Source organism: Myxine glutinosa, chromosome 1 (assembly GCF_964187855.1).
Source record: "Myxine glutinosa chromosome 1, kmMyxGlut1.1, whole genome shotgun sequence".
Classification (NCBI taxonomy): domain Eukaryota; kingdom Metazoa; phylum Chordata; class Myxini; order Myxiniformes; family Myxinidae; genus Myxine; species Myxine glutinosa.
The window spans coordinates 148,920,114-148,940,293 of NC_136261.1; the positions used below are offsets into that span (position 1 = coordinate 148,920,114).

The 20,180-nt window shown below is 42.7% G+C and overlaps 1 protein-coding gene across 5 annotated transcripts in view; it reads right to left on the reverse strand.

The window, feature by feature from the left end:
* Nucleotides 1-20,180, reverse strand: part of SMPD2 (sphingomyelin phosphodiesterase 2) — a 612,478-nt gene that overhangs the window by 48,499 nt on the left and 543,799 nt on the right. For all 5 annotated transcript variants that reach the window (XM_078778065.1, XM_078778069.1, XM_068119574.2 and 2 more), the window contains 3 exons: nucleotides 16,653-16,729; nucleotides 15,906-15,999; nucleotides 2,981-3,070 (listed from right to left, as the gene is read on the reverse strand). In XM_078778065.1, coding sequence (XP_078634191.1) covers nucleotides 2,981-3,070; nucleotides 15,906-15,999; nucleotides 16,653-16,729 — 261 coding nt within the window. The remainder of the gene's footprint in view (nucleotides 1-2,980; nucleotides 3,071-15,905; nucleotides 16,000-16,652; nucleotides 16,730-20,180) is intronic.

The following is a 20,180-nucleotide window of genomic DNA, read 5'->3' on the forward strand; positions in this document are numbered from 1 at the left end:
GATAGTCTTGAGCAGCACATGTTCAGAAGCTCTTGAACTCCCATGCCTGAGTGTTTGTGTCTAAGCACCCACCGTCTTTCCCCTTCCTTCCATTCTGCACCGTGCCCCGATGTCAATCTGTCTGTGTGTAAATTTCCATTCTGAGCAGTTGCAGAAATCCATGGCAAAACTGTACAAAAGGTTTTGACGTGCTGGGTATGTGCCCATATATGGACGTCCTGCATTCTCAAGGAAAGTGGACCACGTGTGACGTGGAAATTCACTGGCTTGCCCACCAATCATTGCAGGCCATTGATTGTGGCCTGATGGCTGTGTCAGCAAATGAGTACACACCACAGACGTTCACACCTCCCATGGACTTAATAAAAGCCTGCACACATTGCTCTTTTTTAGGAGAGCTCTCCTAGTTCCTAGTTGTTTCCTGTTGCGCTCTGGCTTCTTGGTCCATGTGCCTGCTCCATCCTTCGTGGTTCTTGCCTAGTCCTGTGCGATGGTTTGTGGTACCGCTCTTGGCATGTGGGACCAATAATGACGTTTTTTTCCAAGGCCGCTTCTCATAACAAAAATTGTTATTGCAAGGCCTGGTGTTGGCTTAGCGGTAAGGTGCCGGCTTTGGATCCTCGGATCCTGGGTTTGAATCCCGGTCGATTGCTGAATTAACGCCAGGGGGGTTGACTCAGCCTGTCATCCTTCTGAGGTCCGCAAATTGAGTACTAGTTCACTGGTAATTCCCCGTGTGTTGCAAGAGGCGACTAACAGGGATGGCGGCAGGAAGGGCATCCGGCCATAAAACATTGCTTCAAAAAGGGGACCACGGTGCCCGAAAAAGGCCAACCCCTGCTCTGCGGGGGAAAATGTCCTCTAAAGGTGGTTCTTATTAATGTTATTACAAAACAATATTAATACAAATAATATCTCCCCTCCCCAAGGATTTTTCTCCTCTTTAACCAATCGCCATGTTAGCATGTAGAAATAGCTTATCGTGGCATTTCATGAGGGCACCCCTACCGGAAGTAAAATATTATGAACCCCAAACACGTTTGATTATCTTTTGAAACAGTCGCTACTGCTGGTTAACACTAAACTGAAAAGGAGGAAACCCGACGTTGTTGAGGCATTATATGAGCCTCGATCTACTCTAATCTATTTACCCTAGAGAGGATAATAACATGTCTCCTCCTGTTGCTCCGTAGGGAGTGGGTGAACAAGTTCATCTAAATGTGGCATTATTGGTCGGGGATGAATACTTTTGCAGGCCATCACATACAATCCGCAAAAGGCAAAAATAAATTGAAGATGCTTTGAAGACCAATTAGTGGCACAAAGGTCGGACCTAATTAATTGATCATGCCACAAATTGATGGGCTGGATGTGTCATTTGTTTGCAGTAATATAACCCACAGAAGAGTCACAAGCATCTGCAGTGCAAATCTACTCTGTTGTTGTGAACTGTACCTGAGGTTTGCCTGAAACACTTTTTTCCATGGAGATTTACCAACTGTTGTTCGACAATGCGATTGTCAATGGTTGGAAAAGGCTGTTGTATCAATAAACATGTTCTGCGACACATGATGGTCCTGGGGTAATGCAATCCGTATGGCTAATTGTGCACTGGGTTCTGAACAGCTGGCACCCTAAGGCCCCAGTCACACCGGGCCTGCGACCAGGTTACGACCTAGCTGCGACCGAAAAATGTTTGAATCGCAGGCAAATCGTAGAAAGAGCGCGCGACTGGTCGCAGAGGTCGTGGCTGATCGCCAGAGCAAAATCAGTCGCAGCAAGGTCGATGGTCATGTTCAAAACTTCTGACCTGCGATTCCAAATCGTAAGAGGTCGCAGACAGGTCTTACATGGTCGTACCACCAGTCGCACATGGACGCACCACCAGTCGTGCATGATCGCGGGTCAAGTAGTCGCACGATTGTTCGTGCTACTGGTGCTGCCACCTGACGATTGGTGGTGCCACCTGTCGTACGACCTCACGATCGGTAGTGCGACCAGTCACGACCTGTCCCGACTGGTTGCACGACCTTACGATTGGTGGTACCACCAGTCTTTAGCTCGCAGTCTTTAGCTCGCCATGGCTGTGTGCGTTTACCTCAAGCACTACTACAACGTCGGCAGTGTCCCATGGCAGGATAACATGATCTAGGAACTGTTGTGTGAATGTTGGAATTTGGATTTTTTTTTTGAGACATGTGTATCATATATTATATGCTATGTGTATGATCTATTTTTGCATATTTATTTTGCAATGAACTTGTACAATATACATGCTATTTCATGGTATGTCAGGAGAAAAATTAATAATTAGTCGTCTTTATTGTGTGTGTTTGGTCTGAGTAATAAATGACTGGTTTATATTACAATGGAAAAAATTATTATTTTAAATACAAATTAAATCAATACATCTATACACAAACAAAGTTCTTTGTCAAAGTAAAATCTTTAACACAATAAAGTAATGTGCAGAACTAAGCTGCCAGGCCACAGCTCCCTTCTTGGGAGGCATAGCGAATTATAGTTTCAATTGAAAAGTTCGACTAAGTGTACTCCTCGAGAGGTAGGTGACTACTGATGCATGATCGCGAGCCTTTAGATCTGATCGAGCGACCCATCTCACGACTGGCTGCGATTGGCTGCGATCGATCGTGCGAGTGGTCGCAGGTCGCCACGATTGATCGTACGATCGGTCGCTGATCGCCACCGCTAGTCGCACGATTACCTACGATTGATCTTGCGATCGATCTTCTCCAATCGTTGGTGATCGCACGACCACACATACCACCAATCTTACGATGATCTACCACCAGTCTCAAGAGCAATCGCAGTATGCGATCGCAAATGGAGATCGTAGCAAACATTGCCGATTGGTCGTAACTCGGCCAAATTGCCACCAATCGCACGATCCAGTGTGACTGAGGCTTAAGGTCCTCACATCCCCTCCCTCTTCCACCCCATCAAATAACCTTCAACATACATGGGTGACGTAGGCATTGACGATGATCCCGCTGAGGTTCAGAACGACCAGGCCAACAGACTTGCCACCAAACCAGTCACCATGGTGAAGCTGTTGGAGGAGAAAAAATGATTAACTCGAATTCCCTTTCTGACGTGCTACAAGACGCATGCGGTTATATGCAAAGACAACAATGGCCGAACAGGTTAAATGTTGTTGCACATTCAAATTTTATGGCCTGTTTGGATTGGATTAGCTGGTGAGGAAGTAATACGAATTGGAGTTTGTGACTCCTGCCCCAAAATATGGTATGTGACTACCACCAATAGGTACCGTTATCAGCTCAGTGGGCCAATGAGGGTTTCATATTGAGGCGGTAACAATGAAAATAACGTTCGTCCAAACGTAATGATTGGAATTTTTCTCAGGTCAAGCAAAAAAAAAAAAAAAATTCAAAATACAATTCAACTCGACATTTACTTGTTAATGGTTGCAGTTGACAGATATTTCCATTTGAAATATAAACGTTACCTCATACAATCTTGTATTTTGCCTCCTAAAGTATAACCCGAACAACACTTAAACATTGATCAGTACCTGAGCAACTTTTCCTCTGTAATGAGTGTTTCACATTACCTTTGATGTGATGTCTGAACTTTTAGTCAAATACATATTTCCTTCATGTGAAAGAGGACATTCGTGCCCGCTTTCAATGTTGCACTTCACTTGTTCCTACTCCTGTTAGTTTTGTTGTCCTTGATTTTATCTTATTATGCCAAGGTTATGTTGTTTGTGCCAGGCTATGCCATCAGCTACTCCTAAGTTATAGGGTGAATGAAATTCGTGAATTCCAGTGCAAGCCAAGGCCTACTTTGAGATGGATGCGCTTTGGTTGCCTCACTAAAGAAACCAATTAGCAAAGACAAAGGCAAAAAAGTGATCAAGTAAATAAATAAGAAAAAAAAAAATCAATGCCATAGCTGTTTTAAATTGGAATATCTTCTTCTCCTTCCGTCCCTCTCACACCATCATCATGCATCGCTGCTAAGGTTCGTTAATCAAACACAAACACAGATGTGCACCGGTCAGTGTAAATACTAACTCCGACAGCCCTAGTTACTGGGATTTGGAAGGAAAGAAAGGTGCAACTTCTTGTTAGGCTCGAGTGGTGAAACTTTATTAGTAAAGAAAACAAAAGCAGCCTGAAAAAGTGAAGGCCATGCATTCTGAGTTGAACCCTCTGGAGTCTACTATATTTGAATTTGAATGCGGTTAGAGCCGATAAATTCGGCTGGTAGACTCCAGAGGGCTAAGCAGTATCGTTAATATCAGGAAAAAAAACTCACCAAGTAAGATAACTCGGGGATGGAAGGGACTATTACAGAAGAGGGAGACAGTGCATTGGGCAATTGTTCAACAGGGCAGCAAGGAATTGAAATTACAGGCAAATAGGTCAGGAATACCGAAGTCGATAAAAATCGAATGTAGGAAATAGTGTAGGAGCATCGGGAACCGCGTGGGCATTTAATGGTTAAAGTAAACCACCTATCTAATCATCATTATTAGAGCCCAACCAACCACAAAATACTTGGTGGCCATCTCAAATACGTGTAGAACACCATTTTATGACGTCATCAAGATGGCCGCCATGAAAACGATGCTTGAAATCAGATTTTCAGTCATAACTTTGAAACTACTTCACCAAATTTAATGATGTTGGGCTCAAAATGCTCAGAATGATGCTGCAGAGATATCTATACTGTTTTCACATAATGTTCTACCAACAAAAAATAAAATTTGTGTCAAAAATGAGTAATTTTTGTATTTTTTGTATGTATTAAAATATAGTATGATACTGGAAAGATAACATGAAATGATTTTGTTTTTATAACATTGAAATTTATTGACAAAATATCTATCTATAATTCCAGTAATCTCTGTGTGTATGTGTGTGTGTCTGTGTGTGTGTGTGTGTGTGTCTGTGTGTCTGTGACCGCTGTTTCTCGACAACCACGGGTCCGATATACTTGAAACTTGCCAGGTATATTGCTGGGGACCTGAGGATGTGCCTTTTCAAGGTTTCATATTAATCGGAGAAGTAGTTACCGAGCTATGGCGATTTATTTACCAAACTCCGCAAGCCGTTCGCTTTGGACCAAACCATTTCATGTAAATAGAGGGGGGGGGTTGTCACCGTACTCGCAAGCCGTTCGCTTTGGCTTTGCGAATGGACCAAACCATTTCATGTAAATAGAGGGGGGGGATTGTCACCGTACTCGCAAGCCGTTCGCTTTGGCTTTGCGAATGGACCAAACCATTTCATGTAAATAGAGGGGGGGGGATATAATTTTAGATATATATATAGTACGGGCATGCCCTAGTCTATCTATAATTCCAGTAATCTCTGTGTGTGTGTCTGTGTGTATGTCTGTGTGTATGTGTGTGTGTATGTGTGTCTGTGACCGCTGTTTCTCGACAACCACGGGTCCGATATACTTGAAACTTGCCAGGTATATTGCTGGGGACCTGAGGATGTGCCTTTTCAAGGTTTCATATTAATCGGAGAAGTAGTTACCGAGCTATGTCCAAAAAACGATTCAACCAATCAGAGAGCAGCGAGCTATCACGTGTGCCGAACGTGGCGAACAGACTCTGCCTCGGACGGCACATTTGAGAGCGTATTCATTTATTTCACGTTGGCAAACTATGTTGGCGCTATGTTGGCGTTTAACTATGTTTTAAAACTAATTAAAACTAATTTGCGATTCATCGTAACTGCGATATGCGACCTTCCGGACAGTCAAATGAGGACGTCACTTCCGGACTTACGGATAGTCATAGTGACGACGTACTGATGCTGAACGTGGCGAGCAGACGCTGTAAGGTACGATCGATTGTAGTACACGTTTATAATAACTCTGCCGATACAGGCCCGATTAACTGCAGCGCCATCCGAGCTGCGGCGTCGGGACGATACATTCATTGTACGGTCACATCACGCACTTACGGGCACGCCCATGGGCCCATGGGCACGCCCATGCATGCATGGGCGAAGACATTTTTTTTTTTTTTTTTTGGCAAGGAACGGGCACCCACGGGCACGGGCACGTCCTAGTATTTTAAATGCAACTACATACGAACAGCTCTTGGCACAAGTACTATACAAGAAAATACAGTAGGTAATGTGTACCCAGTATTCCCCATTGGAGGTGGGAGAAAGGGGTTCATAATCGTCGGGAGATGGAGCTTGACGTCCCACACCTCCATGCATTATACTAATATATTTGTCCAATCAATTGAGACATATACATATAGATGTATGAACATTTAATAAACCGATATACTCTAAAACATTGCATTTCCCAAGTCAAGCCGAGCCTTCAGTCTAGACTGTAACAATAATGTAAGAATCACTGTAACAATGACTTAAGAATAAAGTGGTAAACATAGGTATACTGAATAATTTAAAAGTAATATAATAACAACTGATGAAAAAAAACAATACTCAAACAGAATTATAACATAATATACATATACATTGTGTTAAAAAATATATCCATAATATTTGGACTATAAACCAAATACATATCCAAAAGAAATACATAATATAATTCAGTAAAAATAAGATATAGTGTACATTATGACGAGGATAAAACGATAAAACGTGACAGATAAAACGTGACATCAAATAAAATATATATTTTTAACTTAACAAACAAAAGGTTTAAGTACAGCTAACGATGAAGCTAACTGAAGCTAACTCCGAAGGCCTTTCACTCACTCACTCACCGCAGGCAGGTTGGTGGTCTTTCCGTCTTCTACCAACTCCTCTCCGGCCTTGCCTCCCCCAGCTCTCTCTGGGCTCTGTCCCCCAAATATTCCTACAGGTCGCACAAGATCTGCCTGCAGCCCTCTTATGGTTAAACTGCCGAAATCAAGACTCTCTGCTCACCTTCACTCCTTCATTCCTCTTTTCTCCCGCCTCTGGAACAAACTCCCTCACTCTCTTCAATCCCACTCCTCCCTCCAGGTCTTTAAAACAGCTGTTCACCACCATCTCTTATCTTCCCCCATCCAAAACCTTGATCTTTTCTACCCACGCTAATTTCACCCCAAATCCACTTTTTTGAAATACCAACTTCTGTCCTGGAAGTCCTTGGTGTCCTTGTGTTTTATACTTCTCCCACCCCCCCCCCCCCCTTCCCACGCCTCCTCACCCCAAGCCCTCTCCCTCCCACACATCTCCCGATGTCCCTGCTCTCAAATGTTGTGTTTGTGTGCTTCCCCTTCTCTCCCCATCTTGTCTACCGCTCCCCCTTTTTATATATTTTGTTTGTCTGTTTGATTTGTTTGTGTGATAAATGTTAGCTCTTTCACGAGCCTCGATTCAGTGTACAAAAACAAACAAAAAAAACAAAACACAAAACTAGACACAAATTGTATTTGCATGACTTGGAAATTGTCTTGCATTCCAATAATGACAAGAAATTATGTTACGTTTAATTTAATCAGTGAAATTATATAGAAAACCAACACTCAGTCATTGGTGTGGCAAAATAATTTAATAATAATCACCAATAATGTTTCATAGATATAGGATTCATTTTTAGACTCTTATAGATATTAATAGTTATGGTCATCCAACAGCTAAACCCATGGTAATACTGGAACTGATAAGCATAACAGAATGTGGGGGGTGAACTAATAACGCAGAAACACGTCAGATCAGTTCATCCTCAGTGACTTCATCATCCTCACTGGCTGCATCCACTTCCATATTTTCACGATCATCAACGCAATTACAAAGTTCAGTGCATTTTAGTCCTGCATTTCTGCACTTGCAATGCCTTGTAGCACCACACTTCGTGGTAGCACAGCCACACTTTATCAAGTGAATTACTGACTCAGGTGCTGGGAGTTGTGTAGATGTTATGTCCACCCAGTGCCCATTGACCATATCCCAACCGTAATCCTGAGGTGATGGAATGTTGGCATGGACATTTTTGTCAATGCTCCAGATCATTGCTTGGTAATGTGCTCTCAAGATTTAATGTTTCAGTGCATCTTTTGTTGGTGGCAGTTTTTCAGACTGGGCTTGTTTCTTCTTGAATAACCACCAACTCAGGTCTTTCACCTCATCTATCTGTGTTTGAGGAAGAAACAACAGGCATACATACTGCTCCAGTGCCTTCATGGTGTCCTCTGTTGTTTCATGGTGTCCTCTGTTGGTTTGGGAGTCTTGCCTAAATTGCTAAAGGCTGAAATGGTTTCTTCACTGGAGTTCTGAAATACCTTCCAGCATGTTCGCCTTCCCTTGCCTGCAAAGCTACCAGTGATGTCAGCTCCTGTAAAGGAGTGGAATCCAGGAAGGGCAGAAACTTTGTTACTGCCTAGAGCATCACATATTGGTCCTAGAGGAATTGATCTGTGCTTGTCTTTAGCTCCTGCTATGAATGATGAATCTTTACATAATTCTGGGTAACGTCTGAGAGCAAGGATAAGAACATCAGTGTCCGGTGAATGAATGTCAATCCTAGTAGCTCCACGAGCTGTTGCATCAAGGACGTGCAGCAGTAACTTTGTGTCAGCCTCTTCCTGTTCACTTGCCAGGTACCTCATGTCCCTGTGTGTTGCTTCACATTTGTCTCCGCAGGCCACAACAAGCTTCATTCCATTTTTCGTGCCTTGCTGAAGAGATTTTTTGTGCCAGGTAGTTTGAGAGCTCCATCTTTGTGTTTGTATGAGAGAGTAGTTTCTTTAGGGGCACTTGTGCAATGTTTGTATTGTCCAGTATGTGGTAAGCAACTCGTTGAGTGCCACCTTGCCTTCTTTCTCGCTCAGTTGTTTTCAATGACTGGGAGACATCATATCTGTCAAATACCAGATGCACCTCATCATATTTCTGTTGGTTGAACTTGTAAAAGACAAGCGTTGTGAAGTAAAGCCCAAGATCTGAACACAGCTTGATCCTTTCCGGCTTCGGCATTGATTGAACTTCTGCCATGGCATCTATAAGGGCAACCTTCATTTCTGTGATTGGGTGCTCAGCTACTTCAGCATTTACCTCTGGTAAGGCTTTGGGGGCATCTTCAACGATTTTCATAAGGTTGCTCTTACCTGAACAGTGTCGCATTGTGCCATCTGCAGCAAACAGAGCCCTTGGCAGTACTGAAAATTCACGTTTCCCAATTTCATCTTTCAAGTTTATGTCAGACCTCGACTTTGACACAACGAGCATGCGGGCAAAGAGTGATCGGTCTTCCTGAAGTTCAACTATTTTCTGTCCTGCTTTGACTGCTACTTTTTTCCCAGTGTGTTTCCATGTTTGTAGCTTTCTCTTCTTCATCGAATCCCAGAGATTTACTTCACCGGTTGTGATTCTCTTTGACACAAATTCATCAAACAGATCCTGGCCAATTTCATTCCTGTTGCAGAGGTCATTCTTGATATTCTCTGGCAAGACTGCTTTTGTAGCAAAGTTAAATAGATCATCACAGTCTTCAGTGAATGGATTTGTAAAATCCCTCAGAGTTTGGAAAAGATTTTCCCACATTTTTTTATATTTGTAATATGTTTAGGTAGTGTGATGTACAGAAAACAGTATAAACAGTTCAGTAGTTTCATTCTGAACATTTTGAGCCCAACATCTTTCAATTTGATTGAGTAGTTTCAAAATTATGATTTTAAGCATAGTTTTATGGTGGCCATCTTGATGACGTCATAAAATTGTGTTCTCCACGTTTTTGAGATGGCCACCAAGTATTTTTTTAGTTGTTTGGGGTCTAATAAAGATAATTAGATCGGTGGTTTGCTTTAACCATTAAATGCCCACGGGACTTTTTTTAACTACCATATACTACCTGACTAAAACTCAAAAGCAGGTCGATTACACCAAAAATGTTTCCTGTTTCAAATAAAATGTATATTTAATTTATTTGGGGAAGGGAGTAAAAAATTAAAAACAACTGCTTTTGTGCTGATGACCTCATTTTGATGAATATTCAACAACAACAACAATAAAGGCAAAATAAACTCCTTTGAACCTCTTTTTTAATCAGCATTTAGATGTCCATTGCCTTTAATATCGTTCACTGCTACCACTTCTGCTTTTCCGAATTAAAATATTCCAATAAAATAATGTATATTATTAATAGTCCGCAATGTTCTATAATCATTGATTACTTTTCTATGACCGTTCCACCCTAAGGTTATGCGATTCTTGATCACTTGAAACGTGACATGGACAATCACTGTGGAAGACGATTTGAAGACGAAGTACAAATTTTAGAACAATCTTTACAATGCGCGTAAAGAGCAGGGTACAAACGCAGGGCTCAACATTAACTTTTTCCAGCCTGTCCATACGACAGACAAGTTTTAGATTTTACCTGTCCCGTCAACCATTTTACGTGTGAAACTATTCAAACCAGCCGATGTGACAAATTTTGGGGGTATTGTGACTTCAATGATACAAGTGTGCAATTTGTCAGGCTTGTAGAGCATGCCTAAAGGAAACTTTTCAGCTACAAGGCCATCACTGATTTACAAGGACATCACTTTACTTGAAGATGGCCACCAACTAGTGTTATTAATGTGATTAAGCTTATACTATGCATAGGGCCCGTTGATTAAGTACATACGATGCATAGTTTAATCAATAATTGGTCTATTAGGGCCCAAGATGGCTTGAAATGACTGAACAGGTGTGAGGAATATGATTAAGCAATTAGAAAGTAATATCAAGTAAGTTCATATATTGGTAAGGGAAAGTTCCAAAGATGAGCAAAAATCGCTGCACGACACTCTGCTTTTCATAAACTTTTTGGTTTCTAATTTTTCAGGTTATTCTTCTAGATTTTTACAATGCTCTCCAAAAGTGCAGTGATGTCTCTGAAGTGAAACTATATACAACATTATTATCAGAGAGAGAGAGAGAGAGAGAGAGAGAGAGAGGCCATTTTGAGGAGGGCTCATTGCTGAGTGCCTTTTGCTTCTCGAGTTTCAAGCTGCAGTACCTCTCCCTGGAAGTGGTGCTCTATCAAGCTCTTGCTGCGGTACCTCTACCCAAAGGGGGTGTTTGATCGAACTGGCTGCCGTATCTCTAACCTGCAGACTATATTAGGGCCTGCATTGGGGCCTATTGTGGAGGGCCTGCCTTGGGGCCTGCTGTGGGGCCTGAACTGGAGCCTTCGGTGAGGTCTGGATTGTGACCTACTGGAGGGGGGAGTGGGAGGGAGGAGGGGGGCTGCATTGAATGCTATATTTGCTCGAACTCTTGCTGCAGCTCCTCCAGTTAGGATCCCCGATCTGGCCTTGAGCTTGATACTGGAGGATACGGTGACGCCCACCTACTCATCGTCTGGGTCTCTTCTCGTCTGACATCTTCCAGACCATCGGACTGCAGGTCCTCCACTGGGACTGGCCGGATTCCAAGTGGTTCCATCAGGTCGCCCCAGCCCTTTACACGAGCAGCACCCTCCAGCTTCCTGGTTGCCTACTCCTTCACCCTCGTGCTGGCCTAATCGGGTTCTCCCTTTTCTTCTTCCTTCTTTGTTTCCTCTTTCTTTATGTATTTGTTTGCTCACGTGCTTGACTTGGTGTGCTGCAGGCCATAACACAAGTTTCAAATTTTTTGGTTGAGCGGTTTTGGAGAAGGATGTCCAGAGTTTTTCCTTTTTCCAACATGTTAAAAATGTAAAAAATCTTCTTCATTCCTTTTTAATCAAATGAATTAAATTAATTGAAAACGGATGCATTAGAACCAGCATTTTAAAATCTTTTACAATGCGTGTAAAGAGCAATTTCATGGTTCAGATCAAGGATTCACTATTGCATACATTACACACCTGTAAAAACCACTTTACTAACTCCAGAACAGAAACCCTAACCCAAACATCATTTAACCATACTGAAGTCGAGCGCATTCACCCCATATTCCATTACTTTTAGAATGGCACTATGGTATAGAGCAATGGCCCATAGCTGATCAGCTCAACACAATCGACATGCCAAAGCTAAACCAATGATCCGTGTCTCCCAAGACCATCTCTCGTGACAGCATGCCCCCATGACCTACCATATCGTCCCCGTGCGGGGAATTTGCTGTGACACAAAAGACCAAGCCTTGTGCATGGTAGACTTTTATGGAAGACCAAGAGTACTTTTTGAATTGAAAACGATTTTCATGCCTGTATTTGCCTTCTCGATCACAAAAAGTAGTATATTTGTTATACTTGGGGATAGGGAAAACATTTTCAGTTACCCGGAATATTGAGTCGTGCAAGTTTAAGTAAAGGTACTTATTAAGACTTGGAGAACCCTGTAAGTGGGAATATTTAATGTGTACCAGTTTAGAAACATCATTTTGGAATTGTTGACTTTCCTCATATAAGCAGGCAAGATAAGAGCTCAAATTGGACTCAATCTTAGTTTCGGAATTTCATTTATATTAATCCACACTCATTCACAGCCCCTTTTCTCTGCTATTTTGTCTTCGTAAAATTCTTATAGATCATAATGTGCAGGGTGGCCACAATGTCTTGTCATCCCTTGTAAAAATTGATTGTCTCTGTGTGCAGTGTTAATTTGTTTCCTTTTTCCCTTTTTTCGGATTGAGTGAACGTAACCATGGGTGATAAAAGCAGTGAGACTTGTTTTTAATGGTATCATCCCACAAATGCTCCAGAAAATGTTCCACAGAACATGTCGCAAAATTCTTTTCTCTAATGACAATGGTGGAGCATCATTGGATCCAATGGACACTAAGGCTTGTGTCATGTGTTGTAAAATGTGTAATAAAGTAAGAGTACTGCAAATGTATGTGGTGCAACTTGCAGAACCCATCAGTGTTGTCAGTTAATATGATAAAAGGCAATGTCACAATTTTAACAAGGGGTGATAGGACATTGTGGCCACCTTGCAGCTTGCAGTATGAACTGCAGAACTTGTCTGAGTGTTCATGCTACGGTTATCTCTTAAACAAAGTTCTTCTGGTTCTACATCCCCCCTGTTTTCTCCAAACAAAATTTACATTAAATATAAATGGTTCTTTTCAAAAGAAAAAAAAAATCATTTTAAGAATGCATTTCAACTAGGCCTGTGCATATCCATGTATTTTGCTAAACCCGTACACAGTCCGTTCGTTGATCATCTACACGTATAAACGTTAAAATCTACCAAGTCACTACAAAAAATGTAGTGCAACGTAAGTTAAAGATTTCTCCAAGAGTAATTACGTTATGTTAAACAAGAACTGGTAAATGTAGTAATTATGTTCCATTTATTTTACAACTTTAACTGATGAATTAATCCTTTATGAGAAAGTAAAGAAAAACTAACTGAGAACGAGTAAAGAAAAACTAACTGAGAAAGAGTAAAGAAAAACTAACTGAGAAAGAGTAAAGAAACATAGGGGCAATACCCCTGGCGCTCACCTGGTAGAATAAACAGTATACTGCACCGACTAAAGGTATTTTAAACCAATTTCAATGGTTGCTAGAAGACAGCGTAGCATGTAGAATCATGCTAACATAATCAAAAGACTTTAAACAAACAAACAAAATATATATATTTTGGGGGGCAACCCTTACCCCCAAAGTAAGGGTAAGGGTGAAGTGAAGTACACAGTGAAGTACGCGTGACCGTACTAAAAACCAATGAGGTGGGAGCCCCACGCCACCACCTGTATACCTCCTCAGACCCCAATTTTTCTAATTCCTTGAACAAACATTGGTACAAACATCACAGATGATGAAGGTTGTGGTGAAGTTTCATTGAAATTGTCTATGTAGTTTTAGAGAAAAGAGCAAATACCTATTTCGGGGGGCAATCCCCTACCCACCCCCGCCCCCCTCCCCCCGTAGACCCCTCACGGCCCGATTTTTTTTTTAATGCTGTGAAGAAACTTTGGTACAACACGGGTGATGAAGGTTGTGGTCAAGTTTCATCAGAATAGCATGTGTATTCTGAGAAAAGAGCAAATACCTATTTTGGGGGGCAACCCCCCAGTAGATACCTCAGGGGCCGATTTTTTTTTCTTAATGCATTGAACAAACTTTGGTACAGCAGGGTTGGTGAAGGTTGTGGTCAAGTTTCATCGAAATATTGTGTGTAGTTTCAGAGAAAAAAGCAAATTCCTATTTTGGGGGGGTCAAACCTGGATGCACTTTGACCCCTGGTAGACCACCCCCTTACATCCCAATTTTTTTTAATGCCGTGAACAAACTTTAGTCACAACACAACAAATATAATTTGTGCCAAATTTGGTCACAATCCCCTCAGCGGTTTCGGAGAAGAAGTTTCAAGTTTTTACGGACGGACGACATGCCATCACACAAGGTGAACTTCGTTCCAGGTGAGCTAAAAACTAACTGAGAATAAAGTCGTACATATAATAAATTTAAAATAATGTATTTTTTTTTAAAGAGGCGTAGCAGATGTGTGCTTATTCTTATACAGCGCTTATCTTGTTAGACCGGCACGCCGGACGGCTGTTTATTTCGTATTTCCTTCATTTAAAAGACATGGATTTTCCATGATTCTCACGTTCCACCAGCAACACTCTCCTCGTGAAACTGCCTAAATCCAGAACCACTGTTCACCTGTACTCATTTATTCCTCTTTTTCCTCACCGGTGAAACCATCTTGCACACTCTCTCTCTTCAATCTTATTCTTCCCTCCAGGTCTTCAAGACAGCTGTTCACCACCATCTCAAGTCATCCCCCATCCAAAACTATGATCTTTGCTACACCTGTTTAACCATCTTCACCTCTCTCAAAATTTTGCTTACATAGCCATCTTGTTCATCCCACTCAGCGTTACCTGCATCCCCTGTTTGTCTGTCTCCGTTGACTTTCTCCCTCTCCCTGCTGTTGGCGTTTCCCCTTTCCCCTGCTGTTCCATTTGCTATGTTGTGACGTAATCTGTTCCGTGTCCTAGCTCTTCCACAAACCTAGACCTTGTGTATTAAAAAAAGAAAAGAAAAAAAAGTTGCCCTCCAAAGCCAGCCGTCAACTGGGCATCCTCCGTTGTACCAAGTCCTTCCTTGGCACATCTGAACTCCTATCCATGCCTTGATGGAGTATTGCTCTCCCCTCTGGCTGTCTCCCCTACCTCACAAATCTTTACAGCTTGATGCCATGGAAACAAAGGCATTTAACCCCTTTTTGGTCTTGCATCCTTTCCATGTTTTGTCCCCCTTGGTTTCTGGAAGGTACATGTGGTCCACCAACAACCCCATTTATCCAGAATCACTGCTCACCTCCACTCTTTTGTTCCTCTTTTTCCCCACCTATGGAACGAGCTTCCACATCCTCTTCAATCTCACTCTTCCATCCAGGTCTTCAAGACAGCTGTTCAACACCATCTCAGATCCGTCCAAAACCATCTCATCCTCCGTCCAAAACCATGAACTTTTCTACCCCTGTTAACTCCCCCACCCCCATGCCCACCTCCTTCCATATTTCCAGTTTTTACTTCCTGAGAGCTCGCTTCTGTATCCATCTTGTCCAATACGTGCATCCTCCTCTCGCCCTCATTCCTCCCCACTTCCCTTGTTTGGCCAAATCTCCCTCTACTTTATCCTTCAACCTTACTGCTGGTGCCCCCCCACTCTTTCTACTGTTCCTTTTGTATTGTTGTGTCTTGATCCGTTCAGCGTTCTTGCTCTTCCAGGAGCCTTGACCTTGTATCCAAAACAAAATCTCTCCTGAGTGGTGCAATGTGTACTCAGCATTGTGTGTTCGGTGCTCACACATACAAGATGTGCAAAAAGGCATATCTAAAGGAAGGACAAGTATCATGGAATACAGCATAGTGAAGTACGAGGTATAGATCAAATTGGCCAAAACTTTAGCTCGGCAATTACCTTAAAGAGGCTGTGTGCAATGTTCACATGGAATCAACTCAACAATCAGTGTTGTCGGAATAAAGAGAGGAAGATATTACCATGAATGGGTATCCATTGAGAGAGTACTGATAAAGTAGTGTATCGATGATCGGATGCTTCGAAAATACACACAGGCCACTGCCGATAACACCACTGTTGAGGGGAGAATTTTAAAAAAACAAAAATCAAGAAAACTCATTACAGACGCCAGACTTTATATCCATTATGACAAACCAAAATGACTTTAAATGACTCAAGTAAACATACTATTTCATTTATATCTATATGTGCTCATATTACAAATAGACTTTGGTATATACCTTCTCTCCTCCACAATCATTACCCAATCGTAAACCAATTATTACTCCTCCGCTATGTTTTATAGTATGGTATGGGCATGTACGTTTGTTCCAACTCTGTCTCCTGAACTTGCCGGCCAAATATGATGTTCACCCAGAGCCAGTTAGGACCGGAATTTGGAATTTGTTCAGTGTGCTGGCAATAACTTGCTCATCCTTCCCCAAACACACTGTAGGATCTATAATGTCTACCAGCAATCAATGTTAACAAATGGGTCCCAGCTTAACAACCCAACCGAGGGATGGTGCACTTTTGGATGCAACGCCATGTCGGAGTTTATCGTCAGGTCAGGAATCAAAATCCAAACGAGATAGCTCAAAGGTGAATGTGCTATGTTCCACCCTATCAGAGTACTACTCATAATATCCAATTGATAAATGCACTTACTGATTTGAGGCAGAGCGTCAAGTGTTAAAAATATAATTTCTGCAAAAACCTCAGAGCACCTTCGAAAGTAGTGCGAGTGTGGATAATAAGATGCAAGTTTCTCTTTTAACTTCATGTAATCCTTTTCACTCCATACCTGCAGCAAAGCACAAAAGCACAAGGGTCAGACATGTAGAATGGCTGGGGAAGATTTCAACATAATGTTTTAAAATAAAGTTTTTTGGAAACTAAGAATTTCAGCTGAATGTATCAGGAAATTTTCAACAAGCTTAATCGTTAAACCTGACCCAAATGGAAAAATAGACGAATGGAGAAATGGTCTCCACACAACCATTTCCAGATTCTTTTACTTTTCAGTACATACTACCTGGTTAACTTTCCTGGAAAACGACAAAGTTTCAGCTTCAAATGCCAACCATTTGGGGAATTGTGGTTTCCAAGGTCAGGTACTACAGCCAATAAAAACTCATCTCATTTTGGGGGCATTTTTGCACCAGCCGTAGTTTCAAAACTATATGAAAGAAGCGGAGCCTGCTCATCGCTTCGCTGACGGACCAATCAGTCAATCTGTTTGCCAAAATAAATTTACCCGTGTGAAGAGTGCTTTAACCTCAGCATTGCCGAGGCAAAAAAGAAATTGTAATACCCTCTGCCACCACAAGTTGGCGCTACACGGTACACATTTACATAAATAATTTCTGCCCCTCCACACCATCGCGTGAGGCCGTGGCCACATAGCCTATGTTACCCCCCCCCCCCCAAACCCCCCCACACCACCCCCCACAAAGTCGTATTTGACCCGGAGTTTCGAGTTTGTAACTTAAAATATGTGACCTTGCATAGAACACATACAAATAGAGAGAGAGAAAGATTTTTGCCTTTATAGGTATAAATTTAAATTTCTATACAGTTGTCAATCCACAGGTTGACAACTGTATATAAATAACAAGCCTACAAGAAAGGTTACTATTTGGCCAGGATTTTCAATCTTCTTTTGTATATTTGTACATCTTTTGTATCTTCAATCATCCCTTTACAGTTGCTTTTTCTTCATCTTCTATTTTTCTTTCCTCCTCCTTATTGAAATGCACTTTCAGAATTTATATTGGAATGAAAAGTGCTGTACTATATCTGTATAAGAAATTGATTTGCTATCCTGTATCCGAAACATAAGGGTTTTCTATGAAAGAGAAGTTCAGCCACACAAACTGTCGGGCCTCACCATCACCCATGATCTTTCTTGGGCAAACTATATATATATATATATATATATATATATATATATATATATATATATATATATATATATATATATATATATATATATATTGTCGCGTGACCATCTTTGATTAATATCAGGTGGTCACGGATGCCGATCGCGAAGGCCTTAACCCCTGAGGCGAAAACTCAATGGCGGACTCCGGAACCAAAAAGCTACACCAAAGCGCGCGGGATGGAGGGGAGCGGCGAGACCCCCGCAGTCTTGCCTGTTCTACGGGCGTCTCCAATGCTGCTGCAAATTAAATAAATCACACGGAAAGCTGCGTTCAGGAATATATACAGAAAATAGTATAAGGGTTTATTGTAATAAGAACCGGGACAGGGAAACGCAACGATAAACCTAAGTCCTAATTTGGGATCCCACACACAAAGATATCAAATACAGACGAGGGATTATGAAGTACCAAAATAACACGTTCGTTATGTAAAGTGTAACCGCGGAGCTCGGGCTTATCTGGTCTTTGTCGTCTTGTCTTTGGCTGCCGTCCAACATGGCTCCGTTCGGCCCCGATGTACCCACGAGGCCTCGCTCCAAGCTCCACAAGCGCCAATCGCACACCACGAGGTCCCTTGCTCCAAACTCCAAAGCAACGAGCTCCCAGCACCACGAAAAAGCACCGCGCGTCCAACACAGGCCGGCGACTCCAAACGAGGTCAAAAGCAAGCAAACACCACCCCGGCCACGACCCAACTCGGGCTGCGCAAGACGAAGAAAACCGAGCGCCGCTAGAGACTGCCAGAGCACGAGCGTAGATGTCCAAACACCAAGAGAGCAACTCAACTACTCGTCAACTCAGGCCGCGAACTGCGAACCGAACTGCCGTGCAACTGCTCTGAACCAACTCTTTCAGACTCAGTCTAAGCAAACGCGTTCGGCGCTCCTGATCTCGTCGCCAACTCTCTCACTCTCTCAAAGTCCTTCGAACCAACTTGTGCTGCGCAACTCACTCACTCCAACCAAAGTCCTGCCGCGCCTCGGATCAATCCGTGGCCGTCACGTCAGCCTTGGCGCGCTGCCAACCAATCAGTCTCCTACACCGACTCGCCCAGGTCCACGCCCACAGCGTCACTCCAACACTCGTTCTCTGTTCCTTGGTCATAGTGCGTGGTACACAAGGTGGATAGGCCTGTCGGAGGTGTAAATGGCGGCGGCCATGCGGCGGTGTCCTGACCTGGTTTCCTTCCTAAGTCATGTCAGGGGGAGGGCGTTATTTAGTGTTGCACTAATGACTTGTCGGAATGTCTATGTGGTGTGCAGTGCCAAAAGGGACAAAGGTTTGGCTAACCAGGTGAGGACACACAGGGGCGCTACTCTTTAATCCATAACTCTACTTAACACACGAACCTCCTGGTAGATTCACAAGTATACTCCTTACCCGACAAAACGCCTGCACATGAGGAACTTATTACAGGGTCAGATTCCTTACCGCGCCACCTCGAAGCATGTTACCTACTCAGCTCTATCTGCTCTACATATCACTACCCGGCCAGACATAACACAATATATATATATATATATATATATATATATATATATATATATATATATATATATATATATATAATATATATATGATTGTTACTGATCGCGGATTAAGATGTTATTTACCGAGCGGTGGTGTTGCCGCGACCGTTACAGGATCCCCGACTCACCCGATTCCACCCAAACGTTGGCCGGATCGCACCGCAGCTAGTCAATGAGGGAAAAGACGAAAACGACGCAATGCAAAGAGGAAAACGAAGGCAAAGAAAGGTTTGGAAATACTACTAAATTTATTGACTATTTACACACAAGCAAAAAGAAAGCAGTCACGTTTATTTACAAGCACATAAGACGCAGGTGACACAGGGAAAATACTAGCTTACCTACAGTCTTAATTAACCCAGGACAGAACAAACAAAAGAAAAACTCACGTACACAAGAAGGGTGGAAAGGCAGGAGGTGGATGGCTGGAGGGAGAGGAAAGGTCCAAGGGGGTCCTGCAGCTCAACCGGCGCGTTTAGCAGCCGCCGTTCCTTTACGGTCCTGCTCCAAACCGCCGTTCAGGCCCCCTTTGGCTGTTGGGTGTTCTTGCTGCTGCGGCCTTCGCTGCGTTCCCAGGACTTGTCTGACTCGTTGGTCCACACCCGTCAACTCTTTCTTGGTCCCTCACTCTTTACCACCGACTCCTCACCGCAACCAACGCAACCACTTGACCACCACCTCTACTGACTGACTCTTCACCACTCTCCACTTGACGACCGACTCTCAACCAACTCAGACCAACTCACTACTCACTTCCGTTTGCGCCTTTTATAGCGCCTCC